The sequence below is a fragment of the Thamnophis elegans genome, chromosome 14 (genome assembly GCF_009769535.1).
Source record: "Thamnophis elegans isolate rThaEle1 chromosome 14, rThaEle1.pri, whole genome shotgun sequence".
Lineage (NCBI taxonomy): Eukaryota > Metazoa > Chordata > Lepidosauria > Squamata > Colubridae > Thamnophis > Thamnophis elegans.
Window position 1 is genome coordinate 36859654 of NC_045554.1, and position 15032 is coordinate 36874685.

A 15032-nucleotide genomic window follows, 5' to 3' on the forward strand; every position below is an offset into this window, starting at 1 on the left:
CACCTCTGTTATAGGCACTTAATGCACTGAGATGTATTTGCTAAAAGGCGGAAATACACCACGTAAAATAGAGAATGGAAGGGAGACAAAGAGAGGGAAAGAGGGAGAAAGGAGACAGGAGAGAGGGAAGGAGAAGGGAGGGAGAGAATAGGAGAGAGGAAAGGTATGGAAAGAGAGGAGAGGGAGAGAGCAAGGAGAAGTAGAGAAGAGAGAGATGGCAGGGGGAAGAAAGGAGGTAGGGAGGAGGAGAGAGGGAGAGGAGAAGGGTGGAAGATGAAATAGACTATAATACGGTGTATGGAAAGCAGAAGAGCAAATAAAAATTGAAGAGGCTTGATGGCAAGAGGAATTGATATATTACTGAATATTAAAAAATGTTTGTTAAGATGTAATGGTATACTTTGGATTTTATTATATGTATGTTAAAAAATAAAAAACTTATGGCAAAAAAAAATACACTGAGATGTATTATCCAACAAACCATTGAATCGTATGAAAATCTTGGTCTTTTTTCCTCTCTTTTAGAAGGTTTTAAAAAAACTGCCACTTAATGTGAATTATATTAATAAACAAACAAACAAAATGCCTAGTTTTTTTCCCTCTTATTCAGGCGGTTTTTAAAAAGTGAGCGATACTAGTAAAAACAATACTAGATACTAGTAAAAACAAATGAATGTATATAGATTTTTTTTAATGATATGCTGCTCATATTTTTATGCTGTTACTGAAGTATATGAGAACGAGTTTTGGAAGGTGTTAAGATGCTCTTGAGAAATATTTGTCTTATCATTGTGTTTCTCAACAGCTGTAATGAAGTCATTATTGTTTGTCAAATACATTTTTACATAGTTGATTTTATCTATGAAAATTTTACCATTGAAAATTATTATTTGATGCCAATATTGCTTTTTTTCTTCTTCTGTCAAGTTCAATGTCAGCATTTAAGATTTTCCTTATTAAATTAGAGTCATAGCCTATTACTCTTGTAATGGGCTCCAGAAATCAAATTAAAATGTCTTCAGATTAGTAATTTTAATCAAAGCGCCAAGCGCAACAAATTTCAGATTACATTCTTGCGCTTCTGGTCTGACTCAGGGAATTTTATTCTGGAACTTTATCAAAAGATTTTAAGATGGGCGCGGTATAATTCCCCATAATTGTGCTTCATGCAATGAGAAGAGAAGGCATTTGAAAGAAGCGTTCAAGAAGTTTGGAAGTAGAAGCTTATATTGCCCTTTGTAGAAGGGGAAGAAGCAGTTGAAGCAAATCTTCAAGAAGTTTGGAAGTAGAAGCTGCAACTCCTGGAGAGATGGCGAAGTCAATGGATTTATCCATTTTCAGCGTTCTGGTGACAGGATCGGATCGGGGGATCGGCCTGGGTCTGGTGAAGAGGTTTCTGGAGCTCCCTTCTCCACCCAAATGGGTCTTTGCTACAACCCTTGATCTGGAGGGAGAAGATAACCAGGTGAGCGTTCACTTCAAATAGCAGGATGGTGAGGTGGACCTCCAAAGACAGCAGTTTAAGCTTTTAGATAAAATGTGGCAGAGAAATGAGACCCAGATTACTTACAACAAACAGTAAACTATGACATATTTTAATTTGACTTTTTGTGTAACTTTCTATAGCCCAGGTTGACGCAAAGCTCTAGGCGTCTAACATAATCCCAGGTATAAGAACATGCTCACCACAATTTTGGAGATCTACCAGGTAGTCTCCTTTGCTTATTTTTTTTAAATGATTGTTTAATTTTAAAATTCTGTGAAAAAGGAGGTGCTGAAATTAAAGCACCAATTTCAATGTTGCATTTCAAACCCCTTATGACATTTTGGTCCATCTCCAGCCAGCCAGTCAGGATTGAGCTCATTCTGTATTAATATTATATAGATTCCTTCCCTTCGAGATGTATATGTGTAGGACTGAATCATGACTGAAGTGTTATATTTAATAGACAAAATATACTATTTGGTATATTTTGGATGATATATGCAACCATTGTTAAATAAGCAATGGGTGAGGCTGGGCTGCTTCCTACCAAAAGGGTGGTTTCTGATTGATCTCCAGCCCAAACCAAGAGACAAGACAGTGAAAGCCAATTAAACTCGATCTTTATTTGGTTACATGTACTAGACAGAATCTTGCCAGAGTAAATCTATAATTTTCTAAGCTATTAGGTCTATTCTGAGAGATTCTAGGTTGTGATTGCCCTGAAACTCTTCTTCCCTCCTTCCAGATTAGGACTTTTCAGTCTCTTTCTCTTGGGGCTCTTTCTTGTAAAGCTCTGAGATAATCAGCTGCTGCAGGTGCACAATCGCTGACATCAGCCATATGAAGAATGATGATTAGTTTTCAAACTTAGATTCTAATATTCATAGAGAATTCCAAATATGGCCACTGGCTATTAGGAGTTGGGGGTCCCCTGTTCTGAACCATTAACTGTGTTTAACAGGTTGCAATAGCTATGTGGAAAACTGACATGATGGCTTCATCAAGCTATCCTAGCCAACGGCAAGCATAGCAAAGGAAGGTTTGAGAAAACCATGTCCTCGGCAGCAAAGACGTTGGTTCCTGGTTTTTCCAGTTTAAAGGTTGGAAGCAGTAATAGAGAGTCCTAACTAGTTGAGTTAAGCCATAATTCCTGGGTTCTTATTTTGCGTTTAGCCTAAATGTGGTTTGTTGAGTCTTGCTTGTTGATGAGTAGAGTAGAGTGGAGTGGAGTGGAGTGGAGTGGAGTGGAGTAGAGTAGAGTAGAGTAGAGTAGAGTAGAGTAAAGTAGAGGAATGGAATAGAAAAGAGAATAGAATAGAATAGGAAAAGGAGTAGGATAAAATAAAATAGAATAAGAGTAGAATAGGAGTAGAAATGGAAGAAGAGAAGAGAAGAGATGAGAAGGGAAGGGAATGGAATAGGAGTAAAAATGGGGAAAGAAAAGAATATGAATAGAAATGGAAGAATAGTAGGAGTAGAAATTGAAAAAGAAGAGGAGTAAATGGAAGAATAGAAGAGAAAAGAATAGGAGTAGAAATGGAAGGATAGGATAGGATAGGATAGAGTAGGAGTAGGAGTAGGAGTAGGAGTAGGAATAGAAAAGGTAGAATATAATAGGTTTATTGGTCAAGTGTGATTGGATAATATAATATGGGCCAAATGATGTCTTTTTTTCCTGCTTCATCTTCCTTTTGATATTGTCCTCTTTGGACTTCAGAAGAACTCCTCATCTGTATTTTTCTGTGCAATGCCAAGTTTTACTCCAGAGGAAAGCTGAAACACTGATATTTTCTTCTTCAGGAACTGAAGGAATTAGCATGCAAATATCCGAATCTGGTGGTTTTGCAATTAGGTAAGTGTATTATTTATTAACTTAGTTCATTTAGGCAGCCGCCCATCTCACATAGGTGGGACTCCAAAAGGCATTCAAACTTTAAAAATTCAAAATAGTCAACACACTCACAGAAACAAGAAATAACCAAAACTATCCTGCTAGATGCCGAAGGCAGAAAACTTGCATGTAAGCCCATGGTGCCTCCTGGCTTTCCAAAGGTAGGACACTCCCGATGAACGTGGCATGTGCATGATGTCTTCAAAGAAGTGACTTGCCCAAACTATCCCTTGCAGACCTGGGGAGAGTTCTACAAAAATTGGACCTTTCCACATGTGCTTTTCCTTGGAGGTCAACTTTGCCTTCCTCCTAAAATTTTACTTTTCTCCATCAAACTTCATCTCAGGCCTGGAAAGACAGAATATTGTTATAGGGAAGATAATCTCATGTCTAGTTTAATAAAAAGAAGGACCAAGGGAGACATGATAGAAGTCTTCCAATATCTCAGGGGCTGCCAAAAAGAAGAGGGAGTCAAACTGTTCTCCAAAGCATCTGAAGGCAGGACAAGAAGCAACGGGTGGGAACTAATCAAGGAGAGAAGCAACTTAGAACTAAGGAGAAATTTCCTGACATTAAGGACAATTAATCAGTGGGACAACTTGCCTTCAGAAGTTGTGAATGCTCCAACACTGGAAGTATTGAAGATGATGTTAGATATCCATTTGTCTGAAGAGGCATGGGGTTTCCTGCCTAAGCAGGGGGTAGGTCTAGAAAACCTCCAAGGTCCCTTTCAACTCTGTTATTCTATTCTATTTTTTTGCTTTGGGGGAGATGGGTTTTATTATGTTTAATAATGTTTGTAGCGAAAACAGATGGCAACCAAACTTTGCTATCATTTGGCACAAGGCCGCTCCCAGGGAGTAAGGAGGATTTAACCTAGAATTGTTCAACAATAATAAAACAATCCGATTTCTGCCACCAGGCCATGCCCTTACAGATTGAGTGGTGACCCTGACCCAGATCCCTCAGGGATGCTATTCCTGTCTGCAAAGCTTCAGGGTCACCATGAAGCATGGTTCCAAGAACTCCTCTCTAGCAATTCTGAAAGAGCCCTTGGCTGATATTGGAATAATATTGTTTTCCTCAGATGTCACTAAACTTGAGAGCGTCCAGGCGGTGGTGAAAGAAATGCAGAAGTGTGTTGGAGAAAGTGGTTTGACCCTCCTTATCAACAATGCTGGCCTTACGGTGGGCAACGATCTGGACAGGGAAAATGCCAAGGACATGATGAGGGTGTATTCTGTCAATACTATTGGGCCCCTGCAAATGAGTCAGGTTTGTCCCGTTGTTCATTTATATTTTTGGAATATCTTTCGAGATTTTTCAGGATTTCACCTGGATGAGACTGCTAACAGAGACAGGCGCCATAGTAGCACAGTGGTCTGAATGCAGTATTTCTGGCTAACTCTGCCCACTGCTGGGAGTTCGATCCTGACCAGGTTACGTGTTGTCTTTGGTCAGCACATGTTACACCTCTACTTCGGGAACTGCTGGAGAACAGATCCTTTTCCTGGATCTAATTGCAGCCCATTCTCTCTTTTCTTTCCTCTCACAAAGGCCTGCTTGCCTCTGCTGAAGATGGCAGCCCGGAGAAGTCCATGTCAAGGACTGAGTGCCTGCAAAGCAGCCATTATCAATATCTCCAGCATCTTAAGCTCAATTGAACTTATGGAACGTTGGGACACTATAAAAGTGGTTGCCTACCGCTGCAGTAAGGTAATGGAACTCAATTTGGGGTTCAGGTAAACTTTCCTGCTGGAGAGAGGGAGACCCTGAAATTTGAAACGAAGGGAGGATTTGTTCTAAAACTCAGTTTTGCTGATGCAAGCCAGGTATCGAACCGTAGCAATGCTCAGGGTAGAAGTTTTCTCAGGAAATTCCAGGGAACTTCTTTGCATGAACTCTGCCCAAATTCAGATCTGATTCTTCTTCTTCTGGAAGGTTATCTGGACCTCTATCTAGGGTCTGATGTAAAGACTGAAATTAAGAACTACTTTGAATAAGAGAGGGTGCGATGGCTCAGCAGCTAAAGATGTTGAGGTTGTCAACTGGAGAGCTGACAGTCCGGGTTTGAGACCGAGCACTGAGAAACGGGGTGAGCTCCCGTTCCTACCCCAGCTCCGGCCCACCTAGCAATCCGAAAGCATTCAAATGCGAGTAGATTAATAGGTACCACTTCAGTGGGAAAGTAACAGTGTTTCGTGTGCCTTTAGCGTATAGCAATTGTCTTCGAACAACGCTGGCTTCCTTGGCCAAGAAATGGAGATGAGCACAATTCCTAGAGTATGACCTGAATGGACAGGGGGAACCGTTACCTCCTCACCTTGAATAAAGTGCATTTTACTTCTTTCTTTATTTTTGCATACGTTATTACCATTTTCATTTATTGTACTCAACTCAAAACACACATTTGTGAGAAAAGAAATAAAGCATTATGTTTATCAGTAAGAACATTTGTAATCTTGTGGAAACCAAAGACACTTCCCAAAACAAATTAATAGAGGTTTATTACGGTACCTGGGACAGGCTGGTAAAAATAGTATGACAGATATTTTCACCTGGATGAAACTGCTGTTAGAGACAGCAAAGGCAAAGATGATCCCAAACATAGACCTCTTACATATGTTAGAGCATGCTAAAACTTTTGATAGAGATTGAAAATGCTTTATCTACCCCTAGTTTTCCACACTGTAGATGGAGAGGTATCCAAAGTCAATTATAAGAGGATTAATGACTGGATCCAGAAAATGCAATAAAGAAAATAATGGTTATGTTTCTTTGTTAGCCAGAGATGTGTGCATGTTTTTATCCTCCTATCCATTTTCTGAGAAATAACCAAAAGGGAATTTTGTTCCCACCTTAAATATTTCATATCTGATTCTTTGCAGTTCTTATTATCTCAAGTCATAAAGAAGCTGCCTAAAGAAAATTAGGACCAGGGTGCTTCCACTTCTCTTAGGGTCTAATATCTTAAAATGTATGATTCATCATACTTTTATAAATCTTCCATTGTCCCTTTAATGCATTCCCTGCTCATCCTTGTTTGTCCTCAATAGACTGCTCTAAATATGCTCACCAAATGCCAGTCCCTGGACTATTCAGCTTATGGAATTCTGTGTGTCGCCATCCATCCTGGTCGAGTGAAAACATCTGAAAGGGAAGTAAGTGTTTTAACCTAACAAAAAGGACAACTCACTCATATATTCACACCCGTAAATATGGATGATCTAACAATGAGTTGTGGTGGTCTCATTATTTGAGTGTTTAGCATTTTGTTTTACTGTCTTAACGATCCATCCAATATACGAATGCAGCAGTGGTGGGTTTCAAAAATTGTTCGAATTTACTCTGTGGGTGTGGCCTCCTTTGTGGGAGTGGCTTGCCACCCATGTGACCGGATGGGAGTGGCTTGCCGCCCATATGAAGATGCCGACGACACTTGTCAGAACCACCTTAAATTACCTCACACACAGCACTGGCATGCATAAGAATATGATGTAAACTTGTTTTTTAAAAGGCATCTTTGGTTTGCGTTAAAATAACTTCAGCACACGCAATGTTCTGATTGCACCACAAACGCAGTAGTCATCCTTACCTTTCACAGAGGCACTGAGTTTTATAAATATGAGCATGATAGTGTAGAATAATCATATCCAAGGACCAGTGGTGGGTTTCAAAAAATTTGGGAACCTCTTCTGTAGGTGTGGCCTGCTTTCCGGGTCCACTGGTGGAACCTCTTCTAACCGGTTCGGTAGATTTGACGAACCGGTTCTACCGAATAGGTGCGAACTGGTAGGAACCCACCTCTGGAATGCAGTGTTATAAAAGTCGCATGACCATTAAGCAAATATGCATATTGTCGTATCATTTCTCTGATCACCTTGGTTAAGGATCTCAGGCTATGCAAAGGGGGATTCTTTTCTAAGTTTGTGAGATCTTTCTTTGTGACAGGCGGATTTATCTGTGGAAGAGAGCACGAAGGGCATCCTGACTGTGCTGTCCATGCTTTCTGATGAGGACAACGGGACCCTGGTGGATTGGTTGGGCCGCCGAATTCCTTGGTGAATACTCATCTATGTAATCCCATGGCTACAATATATTAACAAGGGACAAATCCTCAATAAATCACTGGGCATCATTTTTTTGTCTTCGTTGTATGCCGTCTTTCTCCCATGTGACATTGAAAGGAATCTGCCATTCTTTCAAGTGCAAACCAGTCCTAATATGAAACATTTCTACCAAGATCAGGGGCCTTAATTCATACAAACACACTCAATTGACACACACACACACACACTCAAATGTGGTGGGTTTTTTTTTTTTTTACATTTCTTTCCCTCTTTCTTTCAATTCTGGTCTTGTCCACTGTCAAAAAAGCTGAAGCATCTCCCATGAATAGAAGGATAAAGAGTCACAAAGATCTTCCAAAGTACAAACCATAAGTTTGAAGGGTCAGATCCAGTATTTTGAATCATCTCAGATCAGATACAGATGGAAAATGGAGAGCCAAATCTCTAAATTTCTGGAGGTTTTCTTGTTTGTGCCATGCAAATGGACCAAAAAGTACAATTACCATCATCGCGCTGTTCCTAAATGTGAGTGGTGTGTATGTCTGAAAAAAAGAACCTGGACAGATGAGATTTAGCAATAGCAATAGCAATAGCAATTAGACTTATATACCGCTTCATAGGGCTTTCAGCCCTCTCTAAGCAGTTTACAGAGTCAGCATATTGCCCCCAACAACAATCCAGGTCCTCATTTTACCCACCTCGGAAGGATGGAAGGCTGAGTCAACCCTGAGCCGGTGAGATTTGAACAGCCGAGCTGCAGAACTGCAGTCAGCTGAAGTAGCCTGCAGTGCTGCATTTAACCACTGCGCCATCTCGGCTCTGATCAAATCCAGATTTGATAAATTATCATTCTTCATCACATTCACAATGATGTGCCCAATCGATCTGGATTCATGCTGAGGGTCAGCTTGCTCTTTTAACCTGATGGATTAGTCCATTTATAACCCGCAGCCAAAAGTATGCGAGGTTCGCCCTGCCCAAGGGCAATATTTTCAGCATTCGCCTAAGACATGGAAATGGGCCTCCAGAGATATTGCTGCTTTATTTGCATATTCAGAGCCATACACTACGGAAAATTGAAACAGAAGTGAAGATTTTGCAAATTTATGCAAATATTGTAACCTTTACTGGGGAAGGCTGCTTGCTACAATCTTGTGCATTATCCTTGTTTAGAGATAGAACTTAAGTTTTTTCCACGCAGAAGCATGCAGGTAGTCCTCAGCTTACAACAGTTCATTTAATGACCGTTCCAAGTTCCAACGACACTGAAAAACAGTGTCTTACAACTATTTTTCAGTTTCCTTTGAAGCATCTCTGTGATCATGTCATCAAACATCAGATGCTTGGCAACTGGTTCATACTTATGACTGTTGCTGTGTCAAGACCATATGGTCACCTTTTGCAACCTTCTGGCAAGGAAAGTCAAGGGGGAAGCTAGATTCACTTAACAGCCAGGTGATTAACTTATCGACTGCAGTGATTCACTTAACTGTGGCAAGAAAGGTGATAAAGTGGAACAAAACTCATTTAACAAATGTACCATGTAACAAAAGAAAGTTTGGGCTCAATCATGATCGTAAGTCGAGGACTACCCGCCCTAGATTAGATAAAAAAGATGATAGAGAAATGATAGATACAGATGTTTAACAAATTCCTTGTCCTGTATCTATGAGCAATCAACAACCACACCTAGCATTAAAAATGGTTGTTGAGGTTTTCTTTCTGGTTCTAAGAACCTTCGCCGTGGCCCAAAGTATGCCAGGCCACAAAACTGTAAAATCTCTTATCAGTCAAGCAGCCTCACCTAGTATTATGAAGGGCTGCTTAGACTTTCTTTCTGCTTCTAAGAACCATCGCCATGGCCAAAGTTATGCCAGGCAGAAAACGATTGTATCTATGTTTAATCAACAGCCACACCTAACATTAACCATGGCTGCTGAGACTTTCTTTCTGCTTCTAAGAACCTTCTCCATGGCCACAATTACGCCAGGCAGAAAACTACTCTCATGCACCGCCACACCTAGCATTAATGTGTGTGGTGTTTTGTGTTAATGAGAATGACTTATGCCTTGGGGGATACTTCTACTGGTTTGATGAAGTTGTCGTCTTGATGAAGATTGTATTCATTCTTCTCTTCCATTCCTCTTCCCTTTTCACCAGCAACTGCAAGTTGAGAGCTGACTCTTCTGTCTTCCAAGACGCTGTCCTACATGCCTCTGGGGGGGGGGGAAAACAATGCTACTTCAACTGCCACTGTAGGTTTACTACCATGAATATGGCTGCTATTACCTCAAACAGAGGTGGAGACATGGTGGAATTAGCTTACTCCCTAGGAACAATGGACCCCCAGTTAGTGAAAACCATCCATCCCCCCCCCCCAGGCGCATGATACAATTTTAAAAAATAGGTGAGCGGTGATATTGGAGTCCTTTAAATAAGGCACCGTTGAAATATTACCTCAGGCTCAGCCACCCCGGGCATTCTACTCCGAAGAATACACGCCGTGGTTTAAATTATGATTTAAATTATCACAGGTGTTATCCTTGCTCCCCGAGAATAGCCTATTAATTATCTCCTCTCCGCATCCCACAACGTCTAAGAATTTCAGCAAGAATTACCTCAGACTGCAAAAGGCCACGTCTCAGCCTGAGGCTGCGGAGGCACAGTCGGGAGAGATTTTTTGGCTCTCCCGCGCCCCGCAGCACCGTCTCTTTCGAAGGAAAAGTGACGCAGCGGTGTCTGCTGCTTCCGCGGCCTGCTCGCTTTTTGTTTGCTTCAGCTGAGGAGCCCGCCGGCTTTTTAAATTGTCCCCGCCCCTCGGGGGTGGGGTGGGGAGAGGCATCCCAGCCAATCCGAGGGAACGGGTTTCCAAAGCAGCCAATCACAGCGAGGGTGTGAGGGTGTGAGAAAGGAACGGGAGGCCGTCCGAGAGCGCTTGGCGGCAAAGGCGCGCGCGGGATCGCTCGAGCGCGCAGGCGCACGTGCAGCTGTGTCACCTCGTCAGGGGCCCCGCCCGGCTCCCGGAGCGGTTGCCATGGAGACGGCGGGGCTCATCATCACGGCCAGGTGTGCGGCGGCCACACAGGTGAGGGCGATGCACGCGGTCTGCGCGCGTGTTTCTGAGCGTGTAAAACGCCTTCTCCTCCAAGATTCCGTTTGCACTACAAATCCCATCCGCCAGCCAACTAGCTCTCAGCCTTTTGCATGAGAGGCCGGGGTAACTTTAGCTTTTCTTTCTTCTCCTCTCTCCACCGTCTGCAAAGGGTCAGGTTTTAAGTTATCTTTAATCTCTTTGCAGAGGTGATTTGAGGGCTGAGAGATCAGAAGGGGCATAGGCCTTATGCTGGGGGTGCTTTGGATTACAAATCCCATCAGCCACCTTCGGGGTGAGGATGTTGATAGATTTATTTATTTATTTATTTATTTATTTATTTATTTATTTATTTATTTATTTATTTATTTATTTATTTATTTATTTATTTATTTATTTATTTATTTATTTATTTATTTGACTTATATACCGCTTCATAGGGCTTTCAGCCCTCTCTAAGCGGTTTACAGAGTCAGCATATTGCCCCCACAGTCTGGGTCCTCATTTCACCCACCTCGGAAGGATGGAAGGCTGAGTCAACCTTGAGCCGGTGAGATTTGAACCGCTGAACTGCAGATAACAGTCAGCTGAAGTGGCCTGCATGCACCCTAACCACTGTGCTACCTCGGCTCTTCTTGCACGAGACATCAAGAAATTGAAAAGATTCCCCCCCCCTTAAATACTCATTGTTTAAAGAAAATCTGAAAATTTAATTAAAAAATAAAATTATACATACATACATACATACATACATACATACATACATACATACATACATACATAACACATATACTAGGAGATGCTTTGGACTACAGATCCCATTAGCCAGCTTCCGGAGTGATGACTGATGGGGATTACTTCTCTTGCAATAGATTAGCCTCTCTAGTTGTTGGGTCCTCCATACCTAAAATTCAAGCCTTCTTTTTCTGTGTTTTTGTGTTTTGCTTGCATCTTCCCCAATCTTGCCAAGGAGCCCTTGGTTTTATTTTGTTGTGCAAATATTGAATTTGTTATTTTTAAGATAAACAAAATTCCAGGACTGCTTTGCTTTGCTTTGCTTTCTAAGAATTCTGCTTCAATGTTATTAATGGAGTTTTTGATACATGATGTCTTACTGCCTGAAAGTGAAAGAAACTGAGCCAGATTTGAAATTGTTTCCTTCTTTCTTTGTTACAGGAACTCTTGTTGCTCAGAAAAGGATATGAAGGTGTGGGAAGTTATCACCCAGCCCTCTCCCAGAAAAATGAAATATCCTAGGAAATATTGAAAAGGCAGAATATTTATCTGGATGTGAAAAGAAAGAAATATGCTTTAAGAAACAGAATAGTTGCCTGTAGCTTCCTGCCCATCCCCACTTTGTCAATGGGTCATTGAGAAGGCCAGCCTAGTCACTTTACATAATAAAGACTTCACCAGCAGCTACAACAGGAAAGCATGATAATATTGGCCCTTTACTCAACTGGCCCCATGGCATCTGAGAACTCATCCGTACCTGGATTCAAAACACAGCCTAGAGAGTAGCCCCTGCATGGCCCCATGGGAATCTGACAACCAATCAGAATACATTTCTTACACAACAGGAAACAGAGAGGTGGGACTGAACAGGTTATAAAAAGCCTAGCAAGCCCCTCTTTCAGCTCTTCTCTTCTTCTCCACCAACATTGAAGCATGTGATCACCTTTTCTGTTCAGGGCTCAAGCCATGTGGTCCTATCCAACAATAAACCATCTTTCCAAGCAGCCTCCATGTCTCCAGTGTCTTTTTCCCCACTTGGAGCCGAACCCAGAAGGACATTTCTTTCAACAAAGGAATGAGTAGCATCATGGCCAGTCTGGTTATGCTCTCTCAACATGCTACACCATGTTTCTGCTTTGCCATTCATGTATTGTGTTGAACCCAATAAGCCATAAATAAAAATGGTTTAATGCCACATGTAATCTTTAGCTATTAGCTTTTTTTGTACCTAAAGGATAAGTTTCAAATATTCCAATTGATTATATTTTCTGCATATTCAAATGCAAGTGTCTGAAGCAGAGAAGAATTGTTTCTGGCAGCAACTAAGCAACAATATAAATCTACATCAGTTACAAGAGGAGGTTCTATCTAGAACTAGATGCAAAAAAAAAACCAACAAGAAATGGCTGAAAAGGAGTTGGAAGGCTTGCAAAGTTTCTAGATTCTCTGGATCCTAAAGACCCAAAACATCTAACTGTATGGCTTTCCATTTTAAAATGGATTGCTTTCTTTTTAGCTAGGACCTGTCACTGTGAAGAAATTCAACTGAAATTTTGAATTAATTTCTTTAGGTTTTTGGCAACTATGTCATCCAGATGCTTCTTTATATTGCCAAAGTCCAATTGGTCTGTCAGAGGTTTAAATTCAATTTTGCCTACTCAGAGTTTCATTAGCAAAGGCAACTTTCATTAAGTGAAATCATTTTTTTTTTCTTATCAAAGAGAGGAGCTACCTAAAGAAATCAACAGTGAGAACAATTAACCAGTGGAAGATGGCCTCCAGAAGCTGTTGGTGATTTATCATTGAAGGTGTTTAAGAAGAAAATTGACAGCCACTTGTCTGGAATGGTATAGGGTTTCCTGCTTGAACAGGGAGGTGGACTAGAACAGCTGTTACCAACTGGTAGTCCATGGACCACTGGTGGTCAGAGAAAATTTTGGTGGTCTGCAGAAAAATTATTTTCATTTTTTATATTGCACTAAATACTATTTATCTTTTTTTTTAAATTAATATTAGTGGTCCGCAGGATTTAAAATTGTGAATTTAGTGCAGTAGTGGGTTCCGGACCCCGTCGCAACCAATACGCTGCGACGGGGCCGAGCGTCCACCTTGGGCATGCGTGCTGCACACGCCTGCGCACCCACTGTCCTGCGACACTCCAACTGGTTGTGCAGGCACCGTACGCTGCGTGTGCATGCACAAATAGCCTGGTTGGCTTAAATACAGATAAGGAATGTACCATTCCGGTACAGTGGCCGCTGCTCCCAGCTGCCAACGGTACGCTCCTACCGAGGCATACCACCCGGAACCCACCACTGATTTAGTGGCCCCTGAGGTCCAAAAGCTTGACAACCCCTGGACTAGAAGACCTTCAAAGTTCCTTCCAATTCTGTTGTTCTGTTTTATTTCTTGTGTTAATCTCATGCAGTCTCAGAAATACACCACACTTCACATCTGCTTGGCAAGAAACAACACTTTTTTTGCCAACTACCAGCTTCAGGAGACAGGTGGTGTTTTATGCTCTCGCCTCCTTTAATTTTACAAATTAACAGCCTATAGTTCCACGAGTGAGATTTTAAGATTATTCCTTGCTATCGATAAAACCCATTATCAGCCAGTTGTCTTGGATTCTTTCTGACTTTGCTTGTCTGAAGAGGATCACAAAAAGTGCAACTGTTGTAAATTGCCAAGCATCCAAATTGTGATCATGGGGATGCTGCAATGGTCATAAATGGCCGTTAAAATTAGGACCCAAATTGTTGGGTGAAATCTGCTGATTCCATAAACCGTTTAGAGAGGACTGTAAAGCACTGTGAAGTGGTATATAAGTCTAAATGCTATTGCTACCGGTATATCCTAAATACGTTCTCAGACAGTCCTTTGGACATCAAGTAGAGACTGATGGAATGAATAGAATAGAATAGAACTCTATTGGCAAGTGTAATTGGACACACAAGGAATTTGTCTTTGGTGCATATGTTCTCAGTGTACATAAGGAGAATAAATTCATCAAGAATAAAGAGATACAACACTTAGTGATAGTCAAGGTTACTAATGAGCTATGAAATCGTACTAGGAAACAAAAACAATATAAATTGAAAGATACAAGCAACACGGTTATAATCATAAGTGGGGAGAGATAAATATTAGGAAGGAAGAGAAGAATAGTGATACAGTTCTAGTAAATTATTGACAGTGTTGTGGGAATTAGTTTTTAAGCAGAGTGATGGCATTCAGGGAAAAAATAAAATTAAACATTTTGCATGTTGATCTACCCTTTCTCCAGGAGCAGATTCAGGAGCAGGAGGAAAATACCACACTCCTTCCATTTTGTTTTGACACGCTCACAACAGCCCTGTAAAGTAGGGCTTGAAGGTGTGGATAGAAATCAACAACACAACATGGTTATAGAGGGACAGATCGCCCCCTGCTGCCCACTGTCAGTTATAAAGCAGCTAATGTTGCCTTCTGCAACATTTAAACGAAGCTTTATAAGGAGGTCATTGTGGTGGCGCGTAAATCAGTTTAGCACCTTCTATAATGGGGGAAAAAACGAAGGAAATACTGAATCCTATTGGAAAACAAAAACTCAATGAAATTCTCCAAGTTCAGCATCCTGAAAGCAGAAGGGGGAAGGACGCAGCTCTTTGTTCTGCCCCGCCCCGCACGTCGGCGCACGCGCAGAGCGCACCTTTCTTCCCCCCCCCCTCCCCGGTGGGAGGAGGCGGCCGGCGGAGCGCGCCGCTCGCGAGAGGGGAG

The 15032-nt window shown here is 41.5% G+C and overlaps 1 protein-coding gene across 1 annotated transcript; it reads left to right on the top strand.

Moving 5' to 3' along the window:
- Positions 1-1309: 1309 nt before the first annotated feature.
- Positions 1310-7442, top strand: LOC116517564 (C-factor-like). The gene is made up of 6 exons (XM_032230591.1): positions 1310-1465; positions 3287-3338; positions 4465-4652; positions 4935-5093; positions 6434-6538; positions 7329-7442. The coding sequence occupies exons 1-6, from the start codon at positions 1310-1312 to the stop codon at positions 7440-7442; spliced, it is 774 nt and encodes a 257-aa protein (XP_032086482.1).
- Positions 7443-15032: the final 7590 nt, after the last annotated feature.